The 27,284-nt window shown below is 40.4% G+C and overlaps 2 protein-coding genes across 3 annotated transcripts in view; one reads left to right on the top strand and one right to left on the bottom strand.

Moving 5' to 3' along the window:
* GYS2 (glycogen synthase 2) overlaps positions 1–12,967 on the top strand; it is a 58,002-nt gene extending 45,035 nt beyond the window's left edge. Inside the window, exons 12-16 of the mRNA XM_004006794.5 lie at positions 2,071–2,197; positions 6,057–6,152; positions 7,400–7,563; positions 9,121–9,201; positions 11,607–12,967. Coding sequence (XP_004006843.1) covers positions 2,071–2,197; positions 6,057–6,152; positions 7,400–7,563; positions 9,121–9,201; positions 11,607–11,828 — 690 coding nt within the window. The 3' untranslated portion in view covers positions 11,829–12,967. The remainder of the gene's footprint in view (positions 1–2,070; positions 2,198–6,056; positions 6,153–7,399; positions 7,564–9,120; positions 9,202–11,606) is intronic.
* Positions 12,968–17,547: 4,580 nt separating this feature from the next.
* SPX (spexin hormone) lies at positions 17,548–26,934 on the bottom strand. 2 transcript variants are annotated; one of them, NM_001287469.1, is given in 6 exon segments: positions 18,587–19,044; positions 23,912–23,995; positions 25,590–25,652; positions 26,141–26,198; positions 26,406–26,486; positions 26,887–26,934. In NM_001287469.1, coding segments are annotated over 6 exon segments (351 nt in total). In that variant the 5' UTR covers positions 26,893–26,934; the 3' UTR covers positions 18,587–18,985.
* Between the last annotated feature and the right edge of the window lie 350 nt (positions 26,935–27,284).

Raw genomic sequence — 27,284 nt, forward strand, 5'->3', positions numbered from 1 at the left:
TATGCATATGTGATATCATATGATATTTGTCTTTATCTGACTTATTTCACTTAATATGATAATCTTTAGGTCCATCCATGTTGCTGCAAATGGCATTATTTCACTTTTTATGGAGTAATATTTCACATTTATCCATTTATCTATCAATGGACATTTAGGTTTCTTCCATGTCTTGGCTATTGTAAATAGTGCTGCTGTAAACACTGGGGTGCATGGTATTTTCCAAATTAGAGTTTTCTCCAGATACATACCCAGCAGTGGAATTGCAGGATCATATGGTTACTCTCGGAGAAGGCAATGGCACCCCACTCCAGTACTCTTGCCTGGAAAATCCCATGGACAGAGTAGGCTGCCGTCCATGGGGTCACTAAGAGTCAGACATGACTCAGCGACTTCACTTTCACTTTTCACTTTCATGCATTGGAGAAGGAAATGGCGATCCACTCCAGTGTTCTTGCCTGGAGAATCCCAGGGATGGGGGAGCCTGGTGGGCTGCCGTCTATGGGGTCGCACAGAGTCAGACACGACGGAAGCGACTTAGCAGCAGCAGCAGCATGGTTACTCTATTTTTAGTTTTTTAAGGGAAACTATTCTTGTTTGTAGGAAACACACGTTAAGTATTTGTGGATGATGAGTATCTTGTCAGCAATTTATACTCATATGGAAAAATATTAATTCTCTTCACATTATACTTGCAACTTTTCTGTAAATTTGACATTATTTCAAGTTATATATAAACATGTTTACATATAAACAAATAAAAATATATAAAACATGCTATATATGAAAAAATATATATATATAATTCTATTTCTCCATTTTATTAAAATTCTCACCAAACCAATTTTAGGTTACTTATCAGCCTCCCCTCATAGCTAAGTAAGTTATGAAAATTAAATTCTAATAAATGAATTAGAAAAATCTGATTTTAAAGTACTGTAGTAATATAATTTATATATTATAATTATATTAAATTTCATAAGTCATCATTTTAATAAGTAGGAGAAATAGAACTCATTTATCTAGGTTACCAGCTAAGTAGCTGTTCTAGTCATAGCTGTCCAAGTATAGCTGCAGTCTGGTCTCTGCCTTGGCAGAAAATTAAAGGCTGCGGGGTTTCCTAGGTGGCGCTAGTGGAAACCCTCCTGCTAATACAGGAGACGTAAGAGATACAGATTAAGATCCCCTGGAAGAGGGCATGGCAACTCACTTCAGTATTCTTGCCTGAAGAATCTCGTGGACAGTGGAGCATGGCAGGCCACACAGTCCATGGGGTCGCAAAGAGTCGGACACAACTGAAGTGACTAGTGCACACACACACACAGGCTGTGCAGTCCAAGAAAAGGCTCATACCTGTGCCCGCGAGCCAATTGCGAACTGTTCAGAATGCTGTGGGCCAGTTTTAAACACAAGTGTCGTGTGAAATCAAATTGCATAAACTTAAAAAAAATCAATTATGCTAAAAGGAAAGGTAATGCTCAAACTCATTGCATCTTAGTTGTTTACTGCATTTTTCTATAACCTCTGCTCTGGAGGTTATTTTTGACCACTGTACTCACATGGTGAAAATATCCTATCAGGATGTCCTGCTCTTCTTCCTGTCTCCAGTTCAGGGACATTGCATCGGTAGCTTGCAACTGGCCCTCAGTTCCATTTCACTTGGCGTGGAAGGGTAGCTCCCTTCTTTTCTGTTCCTGGTGGGAATAAATTGAAAAACAAGACAGGGGCCAGCAGTTAGAAAAGCAAATAAAACCTTTACTGTCAATAAAGGCTGGGTTGGATGAGATTAGCATGAGAACAAAAATGGACACAACTCTATATCCTCCAATCTAGGCCTGGGAACTTAAGGGAAAATCAGTCCTCAGAGTAGATATTCACAGAGAATAGAGAGGGGAGGAAAAAACACCCAGACCTTTTCCTTTTTCCTTATCTCTCTTCCTTTCCCCTGAGTCTATAACACAAGGATTCTATAGTATCTAAATTCTGAAATAAAAAAAACTTTGGGAGATTTTTTGCTCTAATTTATTCTCTTTTTTCTTTTTTCTCATTAGATTTTTTTTCCTCTTTCAGTTGATTTTGCACCCAGAGTTCCTGTCCTCCACCAGCCCCTTGCTACCCATGGATTATGAAGAGTTTGTCCGAGGTTGTCATCTTGGAGTATTTCCATCATACTATGAACCCTGGGGTTATACTCCAGGTATGTGACATGTATAGATTGTGAGATGCTTTAAATTGTATTAGAATATTATTCTACACATAAGTATGTAATATTCCAAGTTGATATGTCATTTCTACTAAGGTTCTGGTTTTGTTTGTTTGTTTGTTTTAAAAGTGATTTTGGTCGGCTTTATCCCAGATCAGATTTACGCTTTGTTGCTTCTGACATAAGCATAAGGACATAATGCGTGTGTGCGTGCTAAGGTCACTTCAGTTGTGCCCAACTCTTTGCGACCCTATAGATTGTAGCTTGCCAGCCTCATCTGTCCATGAGATTCTCCAGGCAAGAATACTGGAGTGGGTGGTTGTGCCCTCCTTCAGGGTATCTTCCCAACCCAGGGATCAAACCCACCTCTCCTGTGTCTCTTGAATTGGCAGACAGGTTCTTTACGACTAGTGCCACCTGCGAAGCCTGAGGACATACTATGTAATCTTTTATATAAGTGTAAGAGGTTGTGGTTGGGCATATTTTAGTATCTGAATTGTTGCCTCATTGCATTCCAAACAAAAAGACTGTTTTATAAAGAATATATCTTTTTAGTTAAATTCACCAGTCTTATCCATTAATATGAAGGAGAAACTAACTACAAGGAAATTAATATGAGAAATGATTATTTCTGAAACTGTTATAAAATTTATTTCAGAAGAATCCTTTTTTAAGTTAAGGATATATTTATCTTTTAATTACGTAATGCATTCACATGGTTAAAGACACAAATAGTATAAAGAGATGTATGGTGAAAAGTCATCTTCACACCCTTGTCTCTCAAAAAAAGAGGTAAAGATAGCATGTCAGTTTGGTGGTAGGCATTATGCCAATGACGTAATTCCACTCAGACTCTACACCTGCCCACCCCCTCCTTTTTTTCCACAGGTGGTAGATTCTCAGATCCACTGTCTTTGTTTCTTTTCTGTATCCTACTAACTTGCTTGTCAATGGCATCAGGAGCTGGCAATTTGTATTTGTACTGAAATGCCTAATTAAAAAGGAAACAATTATTTTATATGCCAATGCAAAGAAGACATTGATGACTTTTCCATCTTCTTGGTAATCAGAGATTTTCCTCCCAGTACAGCTATAATTCTATTTATAATTGAAAATAAAAGGCTCAGAAAACATTTTTATTTATAATGAATACATTTTGCCTTCTGCATCTCAGTGTCATCATGGTCTAAGTAAGGGGCAGCAGCAATTAGGGTGAGAGCAGTCATAGGCTGAATTATGAGGAAGGTTTTTCTAATCTTTACATTCTGACCCCAGAATTTAAGTATAGAATATTAAAGTCTATATAAATAGGATACTATAATCTTTACAATAGGAGTGACAAGGCTCTGCATCTTTTGATAAAGTTCCTTTTATATTGTCTTAGGCTCCAGCAAGAATAATTTGCCAGCAGCTGTAAAACCATAAGAATGTTTGTGGAAAGATTAATAAAGGATTACCCATTCTTGAAACATGACATAGTAAAGTTACTAATCTGAATCCTCCAGTTCTCTCTCTTGTGGTTCTAAAAGTTGTTTTTGGCACCAATTCCACTTTCATGAAGGCAGTATTTTCTTACTTGCAAAATGCCCAAACAGTTATCTTAAATTGTTTTTAATAAAGTAACTATCTTTTGAGATACATTGAAACAATTCACTTGATGAACTGGCAACTTTGTTACTCCTATTCTTTCTAGTAAGTAATATAATTTTCAACTGTAAATATGGAGGATAAAAAAGGACAAAACCAAAACATGAGTGACAACGGGAATGTGGGAAGTCATTTATACTGGATAAAGAGAAGGCTATCTAACTTATTTCCCACCAGAATATCATATTATAGGACAAAGGTAAACTTAACCTGAAGAGCTATATCTAGTTTAAGATAAAGGCCAGCAAAGCTGTTATAAAAGATAAATAGATGAAAAGGGATGTGTGAGAAATCCATGCCAAATAGTGAATGAATCCTTCTTTGTTTTAAATTAACTAAAAGAAATTGGCCCCTTATTTCCTAACTTGAATTACAGAAATAGCAGAAACTTTGGTGGTATAGGTTTGGTATTAGATAATTTTTTAGAAAAATTGCTTTATGTGGTGCTAACTCTCACTCTGGAAAGTATTAAAATCTGTGTTTTATGTTTTGAGAAAACCCAGTGAAGATAAACACTGACTTCATTAATTTCATTCAGTGGACACATACGGTGTTTACAAAGGTGCCTGAAATTGTATTCAGTTCAGTTCAGTTCAGTCGCTCAGTCGTGTCCGACTCTTTGCGACCCCATGAATCACAGCACGCCAGGTCTCCCTATCCATCACCAACTCCCAGAGTTCACTCAGACTCACATCCATCGAGTCAGTGATGCCATCCAGCCATCTCATCCTCTGTCGTCCCCTTCTCCTCCTGCCCCCAATCCCTCCCAGCATCAGTCTTTTCCAACGAGTCAACTCTTCGCATGAGGTGGCCAAAGTGCTGGAGTTTCAGCTTTAGCATCATTCCCTCCAAAGAAATCCCAGGGCTGATCTTCAGAATGGACTGGTTGGATCTCTTTGCAGTCCAAGGGACTCTCAAGAGTCTTATCCAGCACCACACTTCAAAAGCATCAATTCTTCGGCACTCAGCCTTCTTCACAGTCCAACTCTCACATCCATACATGACCACTGGAAAAACCATAGCCTTGACTAGATGGACTTTGTTGGCAAAGTAATGTCTCTGCTTTTGAATATGCTATCTAGGTTGGTCATAACTTTTCTTCCAAAAGTGTAAAAGAATATTTAATAAAACTAAGGATCTGTGAAGTTTCATAGAATTGTAGGGAAAATTTTTCTGGGGAGGAGTTCTAGGATTTCATCCCATTCTCAAATGAGTCAGTAATCCCTAATTCAATTTCTTCTCCTCATCCATCTTCCCCCAAATTTGAAAACCACTACTCTCTGGAGCTAAACCAAGAGGAAATACTTGCAGAACAGGAGTACATGGGTCATGAGGAAATTTTTTTTATCCACCATCCCCACTAATCAACCAAGAAAAATTCCATAATTGAATGTAAATTTCATGTTAACAATTCAATCATCCTTGAGTGAGGTAACATCTGAGATTGTCTGCAGAAAAGGTTTTGATAAAAAGGTGATAGAGGATTGAAATAAACCATGGTTTCACTGAGCACCAGAGAAAGTGGAAGAGATTGGTGGCAAAAGAGACGAAAATGAGGGGAGGAACTGTTCTTGTCCATAATATGTTTTGTTGTTCAGTCGCTCAGTCGTCTCCCGACTCTGCGACCCCATGGGCTGCAGCATGCAAGGCTTCCTTGTTCTTCACCATCTCCTGGAGCCTGCTCAAACTCATGTCCATTGAGTTGGTAATGCCATCCTACCATCTCTTCCTGTCATCTGCTTCTCCTCCTGCTCTCAGTCTTTCTCAGCATCAGGGTCTTTTCCCAATGAGTTGGCTTACTGCACAAACTTGCCATATATTTAGAGACACAAGCTTTGAACAGAGCAAAAAAAAGGCAGCTGGAATGAGAGAAGCAGTGTAAGGTAGCAGTTCTGAGCAGCTCTGGGGCTGGGGACCTGGCTACAAATCCCAGCTCCACCACATCCCTTGGCTTTGTGAAGCTGGGCAAGCCATTTAAACTCCCTGGGCCTCAGTGTCTTCATCTATAAGATGGGGATAGTGATAGCATTACTTCACTGGCTGCTCAAGAAGATTAAATTTGTTCATGCATGTAAGGAGCTTAATACTATGCCTGGCACAAAACAAGCATTGCTGTTACTAGGACTGGAGCAATTTCCTTCTCTGGGTGTATAGCAGGGTGTAATTGCTGGTCTGAAGCCAAGCTTTTTTCTGTTTCCCCTGGCAGCTGAATGCACTGTGATGGGCATCCCCAGTGTGACCACCAATCTCTCTGGCTTTGGCTGTTTCATGCAGGAGCATGTGGCTGACCCCACTGCATATGGTGAGGCTTTTCATCATGAACCCAACCAAGGAGAAGGGACCCCTCACCAAACAAAGCACAGAGTCTTTACCGAGCCCAACTCTAACACTATCCCGATGATGATTGTTTTATTTGTTGTTGTTTTAGTCACTAAGTTGTGTTGGACTCTGTGACTCCATAGACTGTAGCCTGCCAGGCTCCTCTGTCCATGGGATTTCCCAGGCAAGAATACTGGAGTGGACTCCCATGCCCTCCTCCAGGGGATTTTTCCTGATCCAGGGATCAAACCTGGGTCTCTTGTATTGCAGGCAGATTCTTTACTGCTGAGTCAGTAGGGAAACCCCAATTAATATTTATACTTCTTGGTTGATTAAAAGTAGATTACTTATAAGGTCCATAGAAAAGACAAGGATGATATTAATATCGAATATATTGCTTAAAAGTCAAACTACAAAGTGTGAAAGTGAAAGTTTTAGTTGCTCAGATGTGTCCAACTCTTTGCGACCCCAGTGACTGTACCCCACCAGGTTCCTCTGTCCATGAGATTCTCCAGGTAAAGATAGTGGAGTAGGTAGCCATCCCCTTCTTCAAAAGGAGTGCTAAACTTGGACAAATCTTGCCTTTGCACCTTTTCATTTTTCTGAACCGGTTTGGTCTTCTATTACCTGGAAGTAATATTATGATAACCATTGCTTTAGAGTACGTGTATTGGTCAGCATAATTAGTTTGTAAGTTCCAACTACCGAGTTATCAAAATTCACATTTAGGATGGCAGGTGGTGTCACCATCTCTGTGTCCATGTTGCCTAGCAGCAAGAAAAATTAGAATGGGCTGGAGGCTCTGCCTGGACATGCTGATCCTCTGGTCTTCTAGAGTCGCATTGTCAGCGTCATCTTTCCTTGGGTGATAGCTGTAGTCTCACCCCCATGGTGCACAGTGGGGACACTGGGGAACCTGAAAAGCACTGAGATTCAGTCTTTACCGTGGAGACTCTGGTTAGCCAGCAGCCCCAAGGATGACCACTGATCTGGGGTAGCCCTGTTGTGCCAGGTTTTTTATGGCAACATTCATTTGGTTGGCTGTGTGTTAGTGAGAGTTGTGAGCTATTAGAAGGAAATCACAGGAGAAGGGAAAGGATGAAGCAGAAGCAGTAGGGGAGTCAGGGAGTGGATAAGCATGCGGTCCATGATGGATCCTAAGGAACAGGAGTAGAAACGCTCCAAGGTTAGCCTTGCCTTTACTTGTGCTCTCGCGTTTGTGTCCCTCAGGAATTTACATCGTTGACAGGCGGTTCCGCTCACCTGATGATTCTTGCAATCAACTGACTCAGTTTCTCTACGGATTTTGCAAACAGTCACGCCGCCAGAGGATTATTCAAAGGAATCGAACCGAGAGGCTCTCAGATCTTCTGGACTGGAGATACTTAGGCAGAGTAAGCAAGTCTGTGATCTTCACAGAGGACCCCTTTTAAAATCCCCCCTGGACTGTAAAAGATCTGATTTGAGTTGCCATCTATAAGGTCAATCTGTATCATCATTGTTAAGATGATACACTGATGTTCTCATGTACTTACTATGACTACTTTTAACTTGATGTGAGTTTGCAAAGTCCTAACTCCAATTCTGCATATTTAGTTTGAGACCAGAACAGCCAGTTTAGAGAGATCTAGCCATGATCTTACTAATTATTCTATTGCTAGGGCTTAACTTGATGCATTACAGATATTGTTTCATGAAGATGAGGAAAACATCAAGAAGAAAGTCCCTGTTTTGTTTCACTCTAAGAGATAATATGACCACATTTCTCAACTACAATGGGGAGTGGGAATAATCTTGTTTCTCCAAGTGACAGGTACAGCTAATACCTACATTCTATTCTGCAGTAAGTTTATAAATACTCAGATAGATGTTCATACATCTTGCTGCTGCTGCTGCTGCTAAGTTGCTTCAGTCGTATCCGACTTTGTGCGACCCCGTAGACGGCAGCCCACCAGACTCCCCATCTCTGGGATTCTCCAGGCAAGAACACTGGAGTGGGTTGCCATTTCCTTCTCCAATGCATGAAAGTGGGAAGTGAAAGTGAAGTCACTCAGTTGTGTCCAACTCTTAGTGACCTCATGGACTGCAGCCTACCAGGCTCCTCCGTCCATGGGATTTTCCAAGCAAGACTGGATAATTTAATAAAAACTAAATTGACTTTGCCTTCACATAATGTTGCTGCTTATATACTGCTGAACTCTGGCTGACAAATGACAGATGCAGCCATCAGCTGAAGATACACACACACTAATGCTGACAGTTATGCTTATTACCTGGAAGATTAATTTTACCGTCTTCATCTTATAATGAAAGCAGGATGATAAGGCACGTAAAAGTTATGTTTCTTTCTCAATATCTGAAGCATGATTTAAATCCAGTTTGTCTGATTATTCATGCCCCAACTTTTTTCCACACCATACTGCTTCTCTGTAGAATAAAACCAGTGTTTTCAATCACCTTTGTGCTCAATTCAGAGTTCAAGTAAGAGTTCATTTACTTAGAAGGATGGCCTTCCCTTCAAATTTTTGGTAATACTTATTTATTCACTGAAAAATAATAAACCTATAAATTACCATATTTTAAAAATTATTTTTAATTGGAGGATAATTGCTTTAGAATGTTGTGGTGCTTTCTGCCATTAAATGTGAATCAGCCATAAGTAAACATATATCCCCTCCTCTTGACCTTCTTCCTACCCCCCCATCTCATCCCTCTAGGTTGTCACAGAGAACCAGGTTGAGTTCCCAGTATTACACAGCAATGTCATGGTTTTTTGATTCTTAAGTTTAGGATGACTAAAATCTGCCACTTTAAAATATATATATATTTATAAGTGGGATAATAAGATTTTTATATAATAATTTGGCCACATTATTATTATTTTATAATAATTATATAATAATAATTTTATATATGTGTTTTTTTAACCATGGATTGATTTTCTATCACAGTATTACCAGCATGCCAGGCTCCTGACATTAAGTAGAGCCTTTCCAGAAAAATTCCACATGGAACCCACATCACCACCAACGGTAAATAGTTTATGTATTGTTCATTTGTTTTGAAAGCTAAATGGTTTATGTGTAGTAAGTCCTTTTATTTGAAAGTAGCTAAATTCACAAATTATTATACTTTTTCATAGTGTCGCAACAAAACAAGTAGAGAAACTGACAAGTCAGACCATCTCTAAGCCCTCAATTCAGTAAGCCTATACCTAGGATCAGCAATCAGCTACTTCATGTCACTGGAGAAGCACGTTCAAATGAAAACTCTTGTGCTTTGGTGCCTGAAACTTCTCTGAGACATCTGTTCTTTTGAGAGCTGTCGAAAAGTAAAGTGGCTTCCTTTCATCAGAAGTGAATTTGCTATCCAAGGAAATGTTTAAATATTGGTTGATGACTCAGCAAGAATAATAGAGAGACTTCAAGCACCATAGAAGAAACTGGACTAGATGACCATTTCTACTCCATTCAGCCATGCCCATCAGGGAGTCTTCCTCTAAAGTCACCTTAGACATTTATATTCATGAGACTAGAGGCGACTACTTGTCATCACATTTACTTAGAAGGAAACACAGCTCTAAGTAGAGCAGTATCAGACTTTTCTCTTCAGTGGAATAAGGCTTGCAGCAGTCTACACAGTGGTCCAAGAGCTAAACTTCTCTGTCCCCTCCCCACCAGGTGAACACTTAGGTGCGAAAAGATTAAAGCCCTGCCATTGATCCTGAGATCTATTTTAGCTTAGTAGTTCCACGCCCCACAAGAGGCAACATCTCATGTAAATCTTCATTGATAAGCTTCTGTGGTCTCTGCAAGGATTGTGAGCAATTACAAGAGTCATCAAATTCAAGGATTTCTAAAAGCTAGAGATCTTCATTAAGTATTTATAGATACTCCAAATGTAGATGTAGTTTTTCGATCAGGAGTCATTTTTACCATAAACAATTTCCCCCAAAACCTTATATTCACCTTTATTTGGTGTTTGAGGACCAGATCTAGAAAGCTAATCTGAGGTAAAATTTGCTAACAGAGAAAATGAAAGGGCTTCATAAATCCCTCAGTATATAAATTTCAGTTCCCATGTCTGTGATTGTTTCAGTTCCCATGTCCATGTCCTCAGAGTGACTTGCTTAGATTATTTAGAGGTGGTCACGGCCCTGAATGATAATTCAGCTATATTCATCTATTTATTCAACTAATTCAACTAAATAAATATTGAACTCCTATGCTCAGCTCTTTTTTTTCTTTTCTCTTGTTTTGTATTGCTTTCAGGTAAAGTATCAGTCTTGAAGTGACTCTATATATGAATAATAGTGTCTAAAAATAGCTGAAATTCAGAATGACAAGTGCTGTTCCATCTGTTTTCCTGATTGATGAAGCTCCTGTTTTTCATCTTTGTTTTCCCAGTGGCCTTAGGGTGTCTGTCCTACAGGTGGTGCTCAGTGTCTGTTTATCCAATGAGTTATCTCAGTGCATCTTAGGTAGAAGGGCAATTGATTAAAACCTAGTGATAAATGCTCATTAACTGAAATAAATGGAACTGGTGGAATTTTGAGGTCAACGAAGTGGCTTGGCTTTCAGGAATCTTTCTAGTGGTGGCTGTCCATGGATATCCAGGGTGCCCATGTTCTGCAGCTTGACTGAGTAAATCTGAAGGATGAAATAGAGACTGTTTAATCTCAATAGGGTATCATGGCAGTAGATATTAAAGGCTCTAGGGCAGTCACAGCCAGATCATCCCAAAAATCATCATAAAACTATTAGCAAAAAGAAAATATCCTACTTAATTATAATAAAGACAATGTCTCTGAGACATTGCTGAATGATTGTGGTTAAACGTATTAATGTTTTCAGTTCAGTTCAGTCGCTCAGTCGTGTCTGACTCTTTGCAACCCCATGGACTGCAGCACGATGTTTTAAATGTAGTTAAACCTAAACTGACCCAAGAAAACCCCACATTCACCCATGGATTAGTTTTTTCCAAAATTGAGAATGTTGCACTTAGATCGCAGTGAACATCTTGACTGGCCTATTAGTTGGCCCAGGTCTGTAGAGCCTCTGAAAATATTCAGGTCTTCTGGAACCAATCTTCTCTCTACCATTTGCTGTATGACCGTGGGAAAATCATTTGGACCCTCCTGGACCCTCAATTTTCTTCTGTAAAAGAGAGGAACAGGTTGGTTGGAGATTAAATACGCTCACACATACACATAGCACCTGGCAGATTTCAGTGCTCAGTAAAATGAAGCTATTTATTTAATGAATCTCTCTTGAACTTGGTGGTACCAGAGTCAAATTAAGTAAAAATTAACAGACCCTGAACAGACCACAAAAAATATCCAACTGTGATTTTATTAAATGCACATCCCAAGTGTTTACCTCACTGAAAAATCAAGAAGTCGTTCTGATGTTTCGTGTCTTATTTTTGGCTTTGGCAGACAGAAGGGTTTAAGTATCCCAGGCCGCCCTCGGTACCACCTTCTCCGTCGGGATCTCAGGCCTCCAGTCCTCAGAGCAGCGATGCGGAGGATGACGATGAGGGTGAGAGATACGACGAGGAGGAAGAGGCCGAAAGGGATCGGTTAAATATCAAGTCGCCGTTTTCTCTGAGTCACGTTCCTCGCGGGAAGAAGAAGCAGCACGGAGAATACAAGAATTGAATTCCGCTCTGGTCCGACAGGCTAGCTTACTGAGAACGTAAGAATGATTACTGATAGAAACGGAAAGGCCACACGTTTCACTCTCTTCCTCTCAGTATTACAATGGGATTTATTCTTTGCCTAAAAAGTGGAGGAGGTTAAGTGAATGGCAGTTTTGTAATTTATAATGAAATCCCAGTTATTATCCCCAGTTCCTTTTCTCCAGTCAGTTTAGGTCATGAGGAAGAGTGTTAATTATAGGAAGAAGACTGGAAGTATTTTTTAAAATGGTTACTTTAAGCGGTAAGAATTTTCATTTCCTAATGTTGACTTTTTAATTATCATCACCATAACCCTTTGCTTAGTGTTTATAAAGCTTCATACCTGCTAAACAAGTCTGCCATCCCATCCCCAAAGGATCCTGACCTTAGCCATGAATGTGTTCTACCTTTATATTTCAAATAATTTGGCCTTTAGTGATTATTTTTATTTTTCCCATGAGTCAGAACCATGAATTTAAGCTTACTTTTACAGACAATCAAATTCCATAAGACGATAGCTATCCAAAATACAGATTTTGCTATGTCAATGCAAATGTACAAGGTTACTTCTCAAATTAATGGTGGGAAGATGTTATCATCTGTACTGTGCCACCTGAGTCTATCAGTTTGTTCTATTGTGTAAAAGAAAAGTCTTTTTGAAAACTTGGTTAGTCTTCCATAGGGGATAAATTGTTAAATCCATATGAATAAATATATCAATATCTAAAGTTTAACTGCATTGATAATGTCTTGTTTAAAATTGTTTTAGGCATTTAAATAATATGTTCAAAAACACTTACTATAAAATAGTGCCTTATGAAGGATAACATTTAAAACTATCTTTAAAAAATATTAGCAAAAGAAAATGGAGAGTCTATTATCATAAGGACAGTGTCTCTGCGACATTGTTGAATGGTTGTAGTTAAACATATTAATGTTTTGCATGTAGTTAAACCTAAATTGGCAACAAACAAACAAACCCCAAATTCACCTGTGGATTATTTTTCCATAACAGAGAATGCCTTGGTTGGCTTATTGGTTGGCCCAGGTCTGTAGAGGTTCTCTTTAGGTCTGCTCCATTTTGGGTTGTTGATGGCAATAAAAGAAAAGAAACAGGGACTTCTCTGGTGGTCGATGTTGGAGAATGGTTGAGAGTGGTTGAGAATCCTCCTGCCAATGCAGGGGACATGGGTTAGATCTCCGGTCTGGGAGATTCCACATGCCACGGCATAACTAAGCCCATGGGCCACAATTACTGAAGTCCAAGTGCCTAGAGCCCATGCTCCACAACAAAGGGAACCACTGCAGTGAGAAGTCCACGCACCACAAAGAAGAGCAGTCTCCTCTTGCTGCTACTAGAGGGAGACTGTGTGCAGCAATCATGACCCAACACAGTATAAATAAATAACCTGTAATTAAAAAAAAAAAAGGAAAAGAAACAATGACAGTGTATCAGATCATACAGTTCAGTTCAGTTGCTCAGTCATGTCCAACTCTTTGCGACCTCATGGACTGCAGCACACCAGGCTTCCCTGTCCATCACCAACTCCCAGAGCTTACTCAAACTCATGTCCATCGAGTCAGTGATGCCATCCAACCATCTCATCCTCTGTCATCCCCTTCTCCTCCTGCCTTCAATCTTTCCCAGCATCAGGGTCTTTTCCAATGAGTCAGTTCTTTGCATCAGGTGGCCAAAATATTGGAGTTTCAGCTTCAGCATCAGTCCTTCCAATGAATATTCAGGACTGATTTCCTTTAGAATGGACTGGATCTCCTTGCAGTTCAAGGGACTCTCAAGAGTCTTCTCCAACACCACAGCTCAAAAGCATCAATTCTTCAGTGCTCAGCTTTCTTTATAGTCCAACTCTCACATACTTACATGACTACTGGAAAAACCATAGCTTTGACTAGACGGACCTTTGTTGGTAAAGTAATGTCTCTGCTTTTTAATATGCTGTCTAGGTTGATCATAATTTTTCTTCCAAGGAGCAAGTGTCTTTTAATTTCATGGCTGCAGTCACCATCGACAGTGACTTTGGAGCCCCCAAAGATAAAGTCTGTCACTGTTTCCATTGTTTACCCATCCATTTGCCATGAAGTGATGGGACCAAGATGCCATGATCTTAGTTTTCTGAAAGTTGAACTTACGCAAACTTTCTCACTCTCCTCTTTCACTTTGATCAAGAGGCTCTTTAGTTCTTTGCTTTCTGCCATAAGAGTGGTGTTATCTGCATCTCTAAAGTTATTGATATTTCTCCCAGCAATCTTGATTCCAGCTTGTGCTTCATCCAGCCCAGCATTTCTCATGATGTACTCTGCATATAAGTTTAAAAAGTTAAAAGAAGAACTTCCAGATGTTCAAGCTGGATTTAGAAAAGAAACCAGAGGAATCAGAGATCAAATTGCCGACATCCAGTGGATCATCAAAACAGCAAGAGAGTTCCAGAGAAACATCTACTTCTGCTTTATTGACTACACCAGAGCCTTTGACTGTGTGGATCACAACAAACTCTTAAATTCTTAAGAGAAATTATTAAAGAGATATTAAAGTGGAAAATTCTTAAAGAGATGGGAATACTAAACCATCTGACCTGCCTCCTGAGATATCTGTATGCAGGTCAAGAAGAAACAGTTAGAACTAGACATGGAACAACAGACTGGTTCCAAATAGGCACAGGAGTATATCAAGGCTGTATATTGTCTCCCTGCTTATTTAACTTATATGCAGAACACATCATGAGAAACGCTGGGCTGGATGAAGCGCAAGCTGGAATCAGATCATGCAAGACCAGTGGAAACTGAATTCCAGCTCTCCTGTTGCCCCATAATTAGAGGAGAGTAGAATGACAGACATTAGCAACATCTCAGACCAAAATGGAAGATCATGGCAACCTCCCTCACTTAGAGGTTTGTGGGGAAGGAAAGTAAGTTACCTAAAGCCTACTCCTTAAAAAATGCCCAGTGGATTCCAACTAACCCAGCATCTGCAGAGCAGTTTGGAAAGCTCTGCAGAGGAGATTAGAAAAATAAAATATGAAATAGATTTGTATTACAATTCAAATACCCATTTGCTGAAGCACCAGAAAGATCTCATGATAAAAATGGGTTTCACTCTTGCAACAACCGTGAAAATATATCCCGAGTAAAGTGATGTGATGTTGTGATGTGTGTATTCAAGTGATCCTCTTGATTGGTGAGTGGTTGAAAGCATGCACTCTATAGAAGCTATAACTTCTTAATATAAAACTTTAAAATTCAAGTTGTTTTTAAAATGAAAGAATAGTTTTCTGATTAGAAATGAGTACAGATGGTATAGGTCATGGGGAAAGACTGATTTGCAAATACTTGGCTTCCGGTGGCATGCGTAGGAATCAATTTCTACCCTGCATTTGGTCCTCTGTTCAGACAGCTGCTGCCATCTGACTCCAACCCCTTGCTCCAGGCACTTAGTTGTCATTTCCCCACAACTGACAAAGCTCAGTGTTTAGTTGTTCTTTCCCCAAGACTGACAAAGTTCAGTGTTTAGTTGTTGTTGCCCCAAGACTGACAAAACTGTGTTTAGTTGTCATTTTCCCAAGTTTGACAAAGCTCAGTGAGGAACAACCAATGGGATCATTAGATGACTCCGTGCCTATCATAGTGCCTTATACACAATTTTAATGAAGAAACAGAGATAAGAAAGTTGATGCTCTCAAAGAATGTATGTATAAAAAGAGAAAAAATAAAGAATGTATGGGATTTCCCTGGTGGTCCATTTGTTAAGACTCCACGCTTCCAATGCAGCAGATGTGGGTTCAATCCCTGGCTAGGGAACAACATTCCTACATGCCGTGGAGCAAGGCCAAAAAAAGAAAAAAAAATGTATGTATCCATAAACTGGAGGTCAGGAACCATAGAAAATTGTGTGCTTGGCCAGCTGACAGCAAGATTTTTTTTTTTTTTGATGCATTGTACGACCCTTTCTTCTATGGTAGGAAGAAGGGTGAATAGAGCTGGCTTTACATATACAGATGGGAATATAAAATATTACAAGTGCTATTCAAATAGCTTTTCAGGAGATCTCAGAAGAGGGATTGGCTAAGTGTATACTTGAAGATATTCAAAGAGACGTGTTAGGGGGAGACTAAATTTCTCTGAAATAATGTGGGAGACACAGTTGCCCATTTCACATTGTGGTTGTAAGGCTCAAATCAAATTGGACATGAACATTTCCTTAAGGAATTTATAGTCCAGTAAGAGGAAGCCAGCAAGTTGCATTCCCAATTGCTCTTTCTCCTGAGGCCAAGGTAAAATAATGTAACTCAGGGTTGGTAGGATATAGACTTTTATTTCTCATCAGCAGGTAAAGAAGAAATGCTACTTGGAGGTAACCTGTTAGGACTTATCTCCTTCTCTCCTTGCTTAGGATGACCATGGTGATGTGGGGACTGGGGGAGAGAAGACATCCACTGGGGAAACCCAGGGAAACAGAAGATAATTGAGAGCCACGTAGCCTGGTGGCCACATAGCCACAGGGGAAGAAGGATATAGAGGCAAAGAGGGCGAGAGCAACTGGATGGTATGAAAGTGGCTGCAAGGCCAATCCAGAAGTGGGGTATTTTAGGACATGGATATGGATAGGAGGCAAATATTTCCCAATTTTAAGTACAAGCCATACAAACCTATTTGGAGGGCAGGAATAGAGACACAGACGTAGCGAATGGACTTGTGGACATGAGGGGCAGGGGGAACGGGAGGGTGGAATGAATTGAAAGGTGAGATGAGTTACTCAAAGGGAGGTGGGATGAATTGAGAGAGTAGCACTCATGTATATACATTACCATATGCAAAATAGATAGCTAGTATGAAGTTGCTATATGATGACCTAGAGGTGTGGGATGGGGGGTGGTGGGAGGGAGGCTGAAGAGGGGGGATATAAGTATATATATATATATATATATATACACACATATATATATAGCAGATTCATTTTGTTGTACAGCAGAAACTAACACAACATTATAAAGCAACTATGCATGCATGCGTGCTAAGTTGCTTCAGTTGTGTCCAACTCTTTGCAACCATATGAACTGTCACCTTCTAGGCTCCTCTGTCCATGGGATTCTCCAGGCAAGAATACTGAAGTGGGTTGCCATACCCTTCTCCAGGGATAAAGCAACTATTCTCAAATTTTTTAAAAAGTAAAGCAGAAGGTTGAATAATTCTGAAAAGTTGTAAATAAAATACAAGTCATACAATGTGAAAGATTTTGACCACTGATTACATGATTCATTTCAGTTTTGAAAAGGCAGAAATGAAGAGAATTGCAAAGTCACTCCAGGAGAGATAGAAAGTTATAGCAAACCAGGCATAGGGGTCTTTATGCAACTACTGTGTTAATGAGCACATCTCTATAGCAGAAGAATATTCAGGAAATTCAAATACTTCTAATATTGGAGCGAATAATATTATAACAGCTGTTGGCCATTTAGACAGCTTTTAAAAGCTCTGTTTTAGTGGGAAATGCTTGAGATTGTTCTAGGTGGAAGAATTACTTTGTAAGATAGACTTTAAATATATTCTGCAAATAGACATAATATTTAAGTAGTTCAAATGTGCAAGTCTATGTCAGGTGAGTAAATAATTCTCAATAGACTGGACATTTATACTGTCTAGAAAATCCACTTTAAAATAAAATAATAATTAACGACAGGCGTCTATTATAATGCCACAAAGAATTTTTTAATGTTAGCATATTAAGTTTTTGGCAGAGATCTGTGTTACATTAACTTGCAAACAGTTTCATTATTCAATTATGAAATGAGATACAGACAAATCTTACATATAGGGTTTTGTTTACTTAATACAGTAAAACTGTAATTCCAAGTTACAGAGACATTCATATAATGATATTCTTTACCTACTCACTAATAGCTTATATACTGATGATAATAAGAATGACAATGCTTTCCACTTATGACAGTTATCAGTAACAACTTTCAATTCATTAAGTCAGAAATAATTAACATGCTGGTCATATTGTAATTCCAAATAAATATACCATATGCTTGCTGTAGGTAGTGCATATTTTATTTTTCAGACAGTACTGAAAAACTGTTGACTTTATAGTTGACTTTAAAAACTGAATAAACTAGGCATAGTATCATGCACTTACATTCTTGGGGTGCCTTTATGTTATGTTTTAATGCAAATAAAGTCTAGTGTGTGCTCGGTCTCTCAGTCATGTCTGACTCTTTACAACCCTGTGAACTGCAGCGTGCCAAGCTCCTCTGTCCTTGAGATTTCTCAGGCAAGAACACTGAAGTGGGTTGCTATTTCCTCCTCCAGGGGCAAATAAAGCCTAAAGTTCTAGACAGTTAGAGGAAGTAATCTTTGAATCTGCTTAGCCAAGGAAAATGGCTCTAAAAAAATGATTCATTTCTTTTGCGCAATATATCCAGGAGTGGAGTATGTTTCCATCTTATTTTCCAGTAACTTTTAGATCCTCATTTCTAAACTGAATTCAGGGAAATCCCCAGAGAGCACAGGGGGAGCACCCCACTGTAGAACCTTCCACTGGTTCCTGCCTCACCAAGGGTCCCCTCCCTCAGCAACCAGAGTGTCCTGTCTGATCACAGGGCTTCTTCCCAGTCATCCCCACTGCTTCCCTTCCTGACAGCTCACCTCTTCTGGATACTAACAATCAAATTTCACTCTTTCCCATCCTCCCATGCTTCCCACCTCTCTCTCCTTGGAGGTGAGGAAAGAGGGGAAAGGAGAGGAGATTCACTGTTGAGTGCTAAGACAATGCAAGTGGGTAATCAAATGGAAAAAAAAAAACCCACCCAACTATGAATGATTAAATTAAGATGGGTATTGTAACAAAAATAAGGAACACTCTAAAGAGTCTTCAACCTAATAACTATAAATGGGTTAAATTCAAGAGTAAGACACCAGGTGATCTAAATAGGACCTGAAGTCATGGAGAAAGCAGTGATGTTCTAAGAACGCAGCATCACTTTAGCTTCTGGAAGAATAAAACTGGCTGCACATGTTCCTAAGATTACAAATGAAGGAAAAAGGGTCCACAGGCTTTATTCACATGGCTCATGCTTTCAACAAGAATAGAATGATAATTGAATGGAATCTGGTATATTTTCACCAGTTTAGCAGACTGTTTTCTAGGAATCTGGTTTGATCCAAGTTTTCTTCTTCAGCTGTAAGGGAAAAAAAAAATACATAACATAAACACATCCTGTTTTTTACAAGAAGAAGACACAAGATGAAGAGAACTTCAGGAAGTAAACATTTGATTTGACCCCCTTACATTATGTCAGCTCATGCCCTCTGCTACGGAATGCCCCCTAATTGGATTCTGATTGATTTTGTTAAAAAATTTCCTCCCTCAGCTTGGGATCCATCAGAGAATTCATATCTAACATGTGGGTCGCCACAGTGAATGAATTTACATGGTGTGTTTAGTAGAAATCAAAAATGGCCACATGTCTTTCTCTAAATATGCCTCGTATCTAAAATATTCACTAGTAGAACCATGCACTTGCATCAACGTATTGTTTTTATGCGTGCATGCATGCTAAGTTGCTTTAGTCATGTCTGACTCTGTGCGACCCTATGGACTGTAGCCTGCCAGGCTCCTCTGTCCATGGGATTCTCCAGGCAAGAGTACTGGAGTTGGTTGCTATGACTTCCTCCAGGGGATCTTCTGATCCAGGGATCAAACCTGAGTCTCTCACATCTGTACTGGCTGGCAGATTCTTTAGCACTAGCACCACCTGAAAAGTCCCACTGTTTCTATATTTCCTATTAAAATGCACTTTGGTTGGGAAAGATGCCAAAGGAACACATATTCTCTTATTAGCTCAACTAGAGGCCAGGGGTGGAAGGCAGACAAAAAGAAGGGACATTTATTAGTTGGAAGGGATTGCAAAACTTCAGAGCAGGAGGAATCCCCTCTTGTGTGGGAACAGACTGAGAGGACACTAGGTTCCTAGAATTAAAACTGGGTTTAAGGGCTGAAACTGACAATGGGGAAGGCAGAGGAAGTCACCAGAGGCAAAATTTCACTGTTCATTTTGTCTAAGGTCATCTCTAGAGAAAACCACTTTCCCCTAATTGGTAACATTATAGTTGGAATATCTGAGTTAGTTTAACCTGAATTGCTACCAAACTTCAAAGTACTACAGATAATCAGCTACTCTATTTGTTCTTTAAATGAAAACATTAAAAAAAATTTATTGTAGTGTTAGTTTCTGCTGTATAGCAAAGTGAATCAGTTACAGATATACATGTATCCACTTCTTTTCCCATATAGGTCATTACAGAGTATTGAATAGAGTTCTCTGTGCTATACAGTAGGTCTTATTAGTTATCTCTTTTATATGGGGTAGTGTGTATTTAAAGGAAAGGAAAAAAAAAACAACAAGGAATCATCCCTGTATATCCTCCATTAAAGTAATAATCCACTACTTAAAATAAGAGCTTCCCTTGTGGCTCATCTGGTAAAGAATCTGCCTGCAATATGGGAGACCTGGGTTTGATCCCTGGGTTGGGAAGATCCCCTGGAAAAGGGAAAGTCTATCTACTCCAGTATTCTGGCCTGAAGAATTCCCATGGGGTCGCAAAGAGTCAGTCCAAATCATATCTAGGGACTTCAGAATAAAAATATAAAGGTGAACACTGATTAATCTATCATGTAAGAATCCAAACTTTCCCATCAATTTAGACAAATAAAATTTGTTTCCTAATTTCATCATCAGAGACAAGCCACTTCAGAAACTTAAAGAACTACAATTTTGAATGTATTTTTCCAAAAGACTTGAAATGGAGACCTAGAGTCAAATCCTTCTGTGGTTTCTAATGAAGATCCTTCTCCTCTTTATTTTTTAAAAAATATTTATTTATTTATTTGGCTGTGCTAGGTCTGAGTTGTGGCCTGTGGGATCTAGTTCCCTGACCAGAGGCCCCCTGCCTTGGGAGCTCAACATCTTAGACATTGGACTGTCAGGGAAGTTTACTTTCTCTTTCTCTTTAAAACGAGCCCTCCTTTCTCCGTTCCAGCTCACTTTCCTTTCTGGCTCCGCAAATCTTCCCAGCAATGAAGTCTCAGACTTCATGATCCCCTCATCTCTACTTTGCTGTCCTCCTACTGACTTCAAAAACCACTAAGAATGCCAAATGTTGGATGCAGCATCTTCTACCCATGACTCAACTATTTCTCATCTTTTCATTGCAAGAATTCTGAAGGCCATGCCAGCAAGCGCCCACTTTCTCTTAACTCTGCAGTCTAATTTCCTTTCCCATATTCCCTCCAAACAAGCTTTCAGAATGGGCATAGCAGCAGTAAATCATACCATTGGGCAGGGCGAGGGAAAGATTTGTGAACTGCAATTTATTATCATTTAATTGAAAAAAATTTAAATTGCAGGATAACTGCTTTACAATGGTGTGTTAGTTTCTGCTGTACAGTGTGAATCAGTTATAAGTATACATATATCCCTTCCCTCTTGAGCCTCCCTCCCACGCCTCCATCCCACTCCTCTTTAATGACCCTTCCTACCCAACACAATCTTCCTCCTCCTTTGATTTCTGTACTCTTACTAAGCATTCTGCTATATTTGATAGTTCCCTGTGCTATACAGTAAGACCTAGTTGCTTATCCATTCTGTTTTATGCTTTTAGCAAATAGTTACCTTGTGTTATCTGCTCTCTTTGTGGTATGCCTCAGCATAGAGCCTCCATTCCTGCTGACCTCATGACTCCACTCCCAAATGACTGCCTTAGTTTCTCATTGACTCCCCTCTCCAGCCTTCCTCTTATCACCATCCATTTGAGAGATGGCAAGAGTTACAGATGCCCACAGCCCTGAGTTAAACTCCCCAAATCACTTCTTACTAACCACGTGGCCTTAGGAAAGGATATACACCCCAGAAAGGTTCAGTTTCCTGAGTTACAAGGATGACATTAAAATCTGACACACGGTAGATGTTCTCATATTGTAGCTATTGTTCCTGCTCTGATGGTTACCCTATAAGCCATAACCAGTTACATCTTCCTTTACCATGTTCCCTCTCTGTCAAAAATCCATAGACCATGTGATTAATTATCTGATGAAGAATCAGCTACCTTCTATTTCTCAGCCCAGTTCTAGTATGTCCCTGCCTCCTGAGAGTGGGCAAGCTACTCAATCTTTCTGTGCTTCTATTTCCTCATCTGTAAAGTATGGATGATAATAGTGGGTAATCTTAGGAGGTAATTCACTTAGTATGGATAAATCAATTATTAATAAATGTATTGGGCTTCCCAGGTGGTGCTAGTGGTAAAGAATCTGCCTGCCAATGCAGGAGATGCTGTCTTAACCACTGGACCAATACATAGTCCTTCTCATTTTTGCTTTTTTATTTAACCTGCTTTTTTCTCTATCTGCCACAGTGCCTGGCACCTAGCAGACATCAATGCAGATTTGCTGAATTCAGTAGTATAACCTCCTCCACGCAACCAAGTCAACTCCCACCTTGCTCTGAGTTCAAAAGACTTCTTTATCCCTGTCTCTTCAATTTGCTTCTTGTAGGGTTGTTTTTGTTTTGTTTTTCTACAACAAAGCCGTAAGTTTGAAGCCAGAAAGAACCTCCTGCTGTCTTCCTTTCCCAGACATTGCCCATCCAATACCAGGTAGTGAGCACAGGGTTTTCTTGTCAGAGCAGCAGGCCAGCAGTTTGTGCTCTGACCCACCAGAGAGCTTTCCAGGTGGCTCAGTGGTAAAGAATCCACCTGCCAATTCAGGAGATGCCAGTTTGATCCCTCAGTCAGGAAGATCCCTGGGAGGAAGGAATGGCAATCCACTCTAGTATTCTTGCCTGGGAAATCACATGGACAGAGGAGTCTGGTCAGCTACAGTCCATGGGGTCTCAGAGTCAGGCACCACCGAGCACACACTACTCACTCTATTTTTTTTTTGATACATTTTATCATTTAAATCATATCATAAATATGGCATCATTACAGTTTTTGAGAGCAAAACGTCTAGGTCTATTTATTATGCTTTGATGACCTCTATTGTTAATACTAATAAAAAATTACATACTTTGTTTCATTTGGCTCTTACAGCAACCCTGCCGGTGGATGTCATTATCCCTTTTTATCAATAATGACACCAAGGCCACCCAGATAGGAAAACAGTCAGGCCAGGATTTAAACCCAGTCCTGTTATATTCCAAAGTCCAGGCTAATGCGTTACAAGATGCCTTAATGCAAATAGTGTTTTTAATGCCACAGGGACAGAGAGTCTCTGTTTGAAGATCACACCTAATCCTGGCATGCAAGCAGCTGTATGTATGCATGCTCAGTTGCTCAGTCAGGTCCAGCTCTTTGCAACCCCGTGGACCGTAGCCCATCAGGTTCCTCTGTCCATGGGAGCTTTCAGGAAAGAATACTGGAGTGGGTTGCCATTTTCCTCTTACAGGGGATCTTCCCAACCCAGAGGTCAAACCTGAGTCTCCTTGTGTCTCCTGCACTGCAGACAGATTCTTTAACCACTGAGCCATTGGGAAAATCCAAGAAGTTGAACAGTGAAACACAAATCACACAAGTTTAGCATTTAACATCAGAACTAGCCCATATCTCTTAGGGTGAACCGTAAGAAACTGCCCTGTTTATAAGTTAAAAATGAATGATTTTCAGCTATTTCATTTGCTTCAAATTTTCATAGCAAGTAATTGGATTTGTGATTACTCGGCCTCAGTTTTTTCAAATATAAAATAATGAAGTTGGAGTCTCTAGGGTTCTAAGAGAAATAAAAGATCCAAAAGGCTATGGATTATGGAATTAACATGAAATCCCACCATCTCATCAAGGAAATGTTTTTACATTCTTGGGACTCACTATAATGAGAAATATGGTAGTCTGTAAATAATAAACATCTCTGTGAATTTCTGATGGCCTGGGCAACTGTTAATTATTTTTAAAAATCTAAATAAATAAAAGCAACTTTGTTGTACTCAACACAGAATCTCCAAAGCACTCAAATCTTCTCTGTCCTGTAGTTAAAAGAGTTCACTATGCTTGTACCTTCTTGTGGTTTCTGCAAAAAAGCCAATAGTACAGCTGCTGCCTCTGGAAGAGTTAGTTGTTGGGAATTTGGGCTTCGTCTTTCTGGAGAAATGAAAAAACATATACAGGTTCTATTAGCATTTAAGCATTCATACAAGTAACTGTTAGTTGCTCAGTTGTGTCCAACTCCACAACCTCATGGAGCCCACCAGGCTCCTCTATCCATGGGATTTCCCAGGCAAGAATACTGGAATGGGTTGCCATTCCCTTCTCCAGGGCATCTTCCCGACCCTAGGACAAAATCCTGGTCTCCTGCAGTGCAGGCAGATTCTTTACCATCTGTCACCAGAGAATCCTAAATACTCATAGAGATAAGTCTTATTCCACTATGCTATAATACTAGAAAAATCTCTGTGAAATAGCTTTTTGATTGCTCAGCAAAGAGCCCTTTCATAGACTGGTTTTTACAAGTTGAAACATTTCACACTTTCCTTGGACATTACTTACAGTTGGTTATATTGTGTATGACAGGGAATGAAAGAAAATTTAAACTATATACTACAGCAAATTTCACTAAAGCAAGGAGGATAAGATAAAGAGCCCAGGAGGAATTTTCCCCTTCAGAGGTTAAAATGGGAGGCCTGAGTGGAAAATTTAGAGGGCACTCTGCCTGGAGTCTGATCCCTGGGTCAAGAAGATCCCCTGGAGGAGGAAATGGCAACTCATTCAGTATTTCTGCCTGGAGAATTCCATGGACAGAGGAGCCTGGTGGGGTTGCAAGAGTCAAACACTGAACGAGTAACACACACACACACACACACACACACACACACACACACACACACAGCCTGGAGTCTAGTTCTTTCTTACTCCTTCCAAAGCAGTTTGAGAAAATAATCTACCTTCTTGGCCACATTTAAGGCAATTATTTGACTGAAAGAGAATCTGAAAAATATTCAAAACTATTTCAAACCTAAGTTGATGGAAGACAAACCGTCCTGATTCAACACAAACCACGATTTTTGGGGATCTACAGATGTGGGAAAACAAACCTTACCCTCCTACAGTAAATAAGGTGCCAGCTTGAAGAAGGTAAATCAAAATTTGATAAGCACCTACTACGTGCTCAAAACAGTGTTTGGTATTTTTCAAAACGAGTAGACTTGGTAATTCTCAGCAATCTTGAAGGTTTATCAAAATGAATGATATTGCTATTTTTTAATCCAACGGCGTGGAAAGTTTATCATGAAAGAGTCTCTGGCTCCATCCTTAAAGTCCCCCCACTTCTTCACTATTTCTGGCTTTGAAACTTTTGATAGTTCTTTACAGTAATAAAATAGAGGTGTCTGAAATTTTTAGGCAAATCACTATTTTAATAATGACGATGATGATAACATTGGTAACAACAGCGTTTAAAGGAAATCTTGCGTTAAACGGGAGGCACATTTCTAGGCGCAGGCGCACAGTTCTCATACCTATCGTGACCTCTACGCGCTACCCCCCGCCCCGCCACTCCCCCCCCGCCCGTCCCCGGCTGTCTGGAGCGGAACCCCGGCTCCCGCCACCGGATCTCTACCCTTAAGGTCAGCCGGGCCGCGCGCGGCCGGCTCTCCCTTGGGCGGCCCCGGAGCCCGCCTTCCCGGGGGCGGAGTGCGCCCTCCCGACCCGCGCGGCCTCCTGGCTCCCGCGCACTCACCGAACGGCGGCCGGTCGGAGAGGTCCTTCCTCCGGCTCTGGTCGGAAAGGAAGCGGCGCCCCTCTGCCAAGGCGAGACAAGGGCTCAGCGCCCGCCCGGCCCGGCCGATAGGAGTTTCTGGACCAGGAGCGGGCGAGCCGGGGCGGCGAGGCCGGTGCTCCCACCCGGGGCGCGCGGGGCTGCGGGCCTCCCGGCCCCCGGCGCGGATGGGGGAGGAGACCACCGGGAAAGCCGCGCACCTCCCCCAGCGCTTTGGAAGGAGCGGCGATCTCGCTCACCAGCCGGGGCGGTGGGCCTGGGAAACCCCAATCTTCCTTTGAGCAAGAGCCAACTACCTTCCGGTTTTGGTTGGAGGATTTCTGATTATCCTCCCCACCTCACCCCTACCTCCACCCTCGACCTTTCTCCTTGATTAACTGAGACTAGGATGACCTCAGTTATTTATGGGGAAAAACTCGATAGGATTCTCTCCCCGCACCGTCTGTCCCACGGATTCATGCGGCCCTAAGGCTCTTTACCACTGTCAGAAGAGCAAAGTGTTTGGAACATACGTGCACCCTTCAGGTAGAGCATAGCTTGAGGAGTCCAGTTCCTTCTCTCCAAGAGTCTCTACAACCCAAGAAGAGGAAAGCAGTTAGGCGTTGCTGCCCAGCCCAGCATTAGAAATAAACGAGAAGGCAGGGGAGAGAACAAAAGAAAGGGAAGGGAAGGAAGGAGAAGAAAGAAGGAAAAGAAGGGAAGAAATAAAGGGGAGGGAAGAAGGAAGGAAGGACATACTCAGCGCATAGAGGAGCCCCAATTTTTGCTTGTGATTACCTGCGGAGCACTGTTGCAATTTCCCATGAAAGAAAACACCAGGAAGAGGGTCAACGTCATTACCACCAGACTTTTGAATCCCTGCATGAAAAGATCAAAGTCATTTCTGTGCCTATAGAATCTTCTACTTTTTTCCTTCGCTCCTGGACAATTACACCGCCCTCCCCCCGCCCTTTTTTTTTCCGCTATGTTCTGTTTTAGCCCTCAGAGTGTAGGGGAGAAGGGAGTTTCCAGTTTATCATCTAGTTAATTCACAAAGAGATCTTAAAAAAAATTATTTAGAAATATTTTAATTATTTAACCCAAACGAGGATTTAAGAGAATAAGTGAATTTTTTTCTTTGTAAAATCCAATGAATCTGATATTTTAAGGGCATAATGTTTGACTCTGAAACACATTAAACATGAAAGAGTTAAAAAAAAAACCACTATACAGCTTTTTATAAAATAGCTTAAAAGTCTCAAATAAAACTTTTCCTTACCTTCATGTTCCGCACCTTTCCAGAAGCTGCGATAACTAGAACTTAGCCTGTGAGTTTTCTAAATCTTGTTCTGAGAGTGGTGCTTTTAAATCTTAGTGTCAAGGATCCCTCCTGATGTTGCATAGAGTTGGTGTCTGCAGGGACTTCCTGTCAATCTTCAAGATTGAGAGCATCTGATGACTCCTCCAGGGAGATTCAGTTGCAGGAAGTGGAAAAATGATTGATGGGTGAACATCATTTACTGCCCACATCAGCCAGGAGATATTCTGAGTATATCAGCATCATAACCTTTGGTTTTCTTACTAGATTTTCAAGGCATTATTATTATTATTAAAGAGAATTTTAATAACCCCAGGCAGAATCAAAAGTAAATGAACAAAAGCAAATGATAGCTAGTT

Source organism: Ovis aries, chromosome 3, assembly GCF_016772045.2.
Source record: "Ovis aries strain OAR_USU_Benz2616 breed Rambouillet chromosome 3, ARS-UI_Ramb_v3.0, whole genome shotgun sequence".
NCBI classification, from domain to species: Eukaryota; Metazoa; Chordata; class Mammalia; order Artiodactyla; family Bovidae; genus Ovis; species Ovis aries.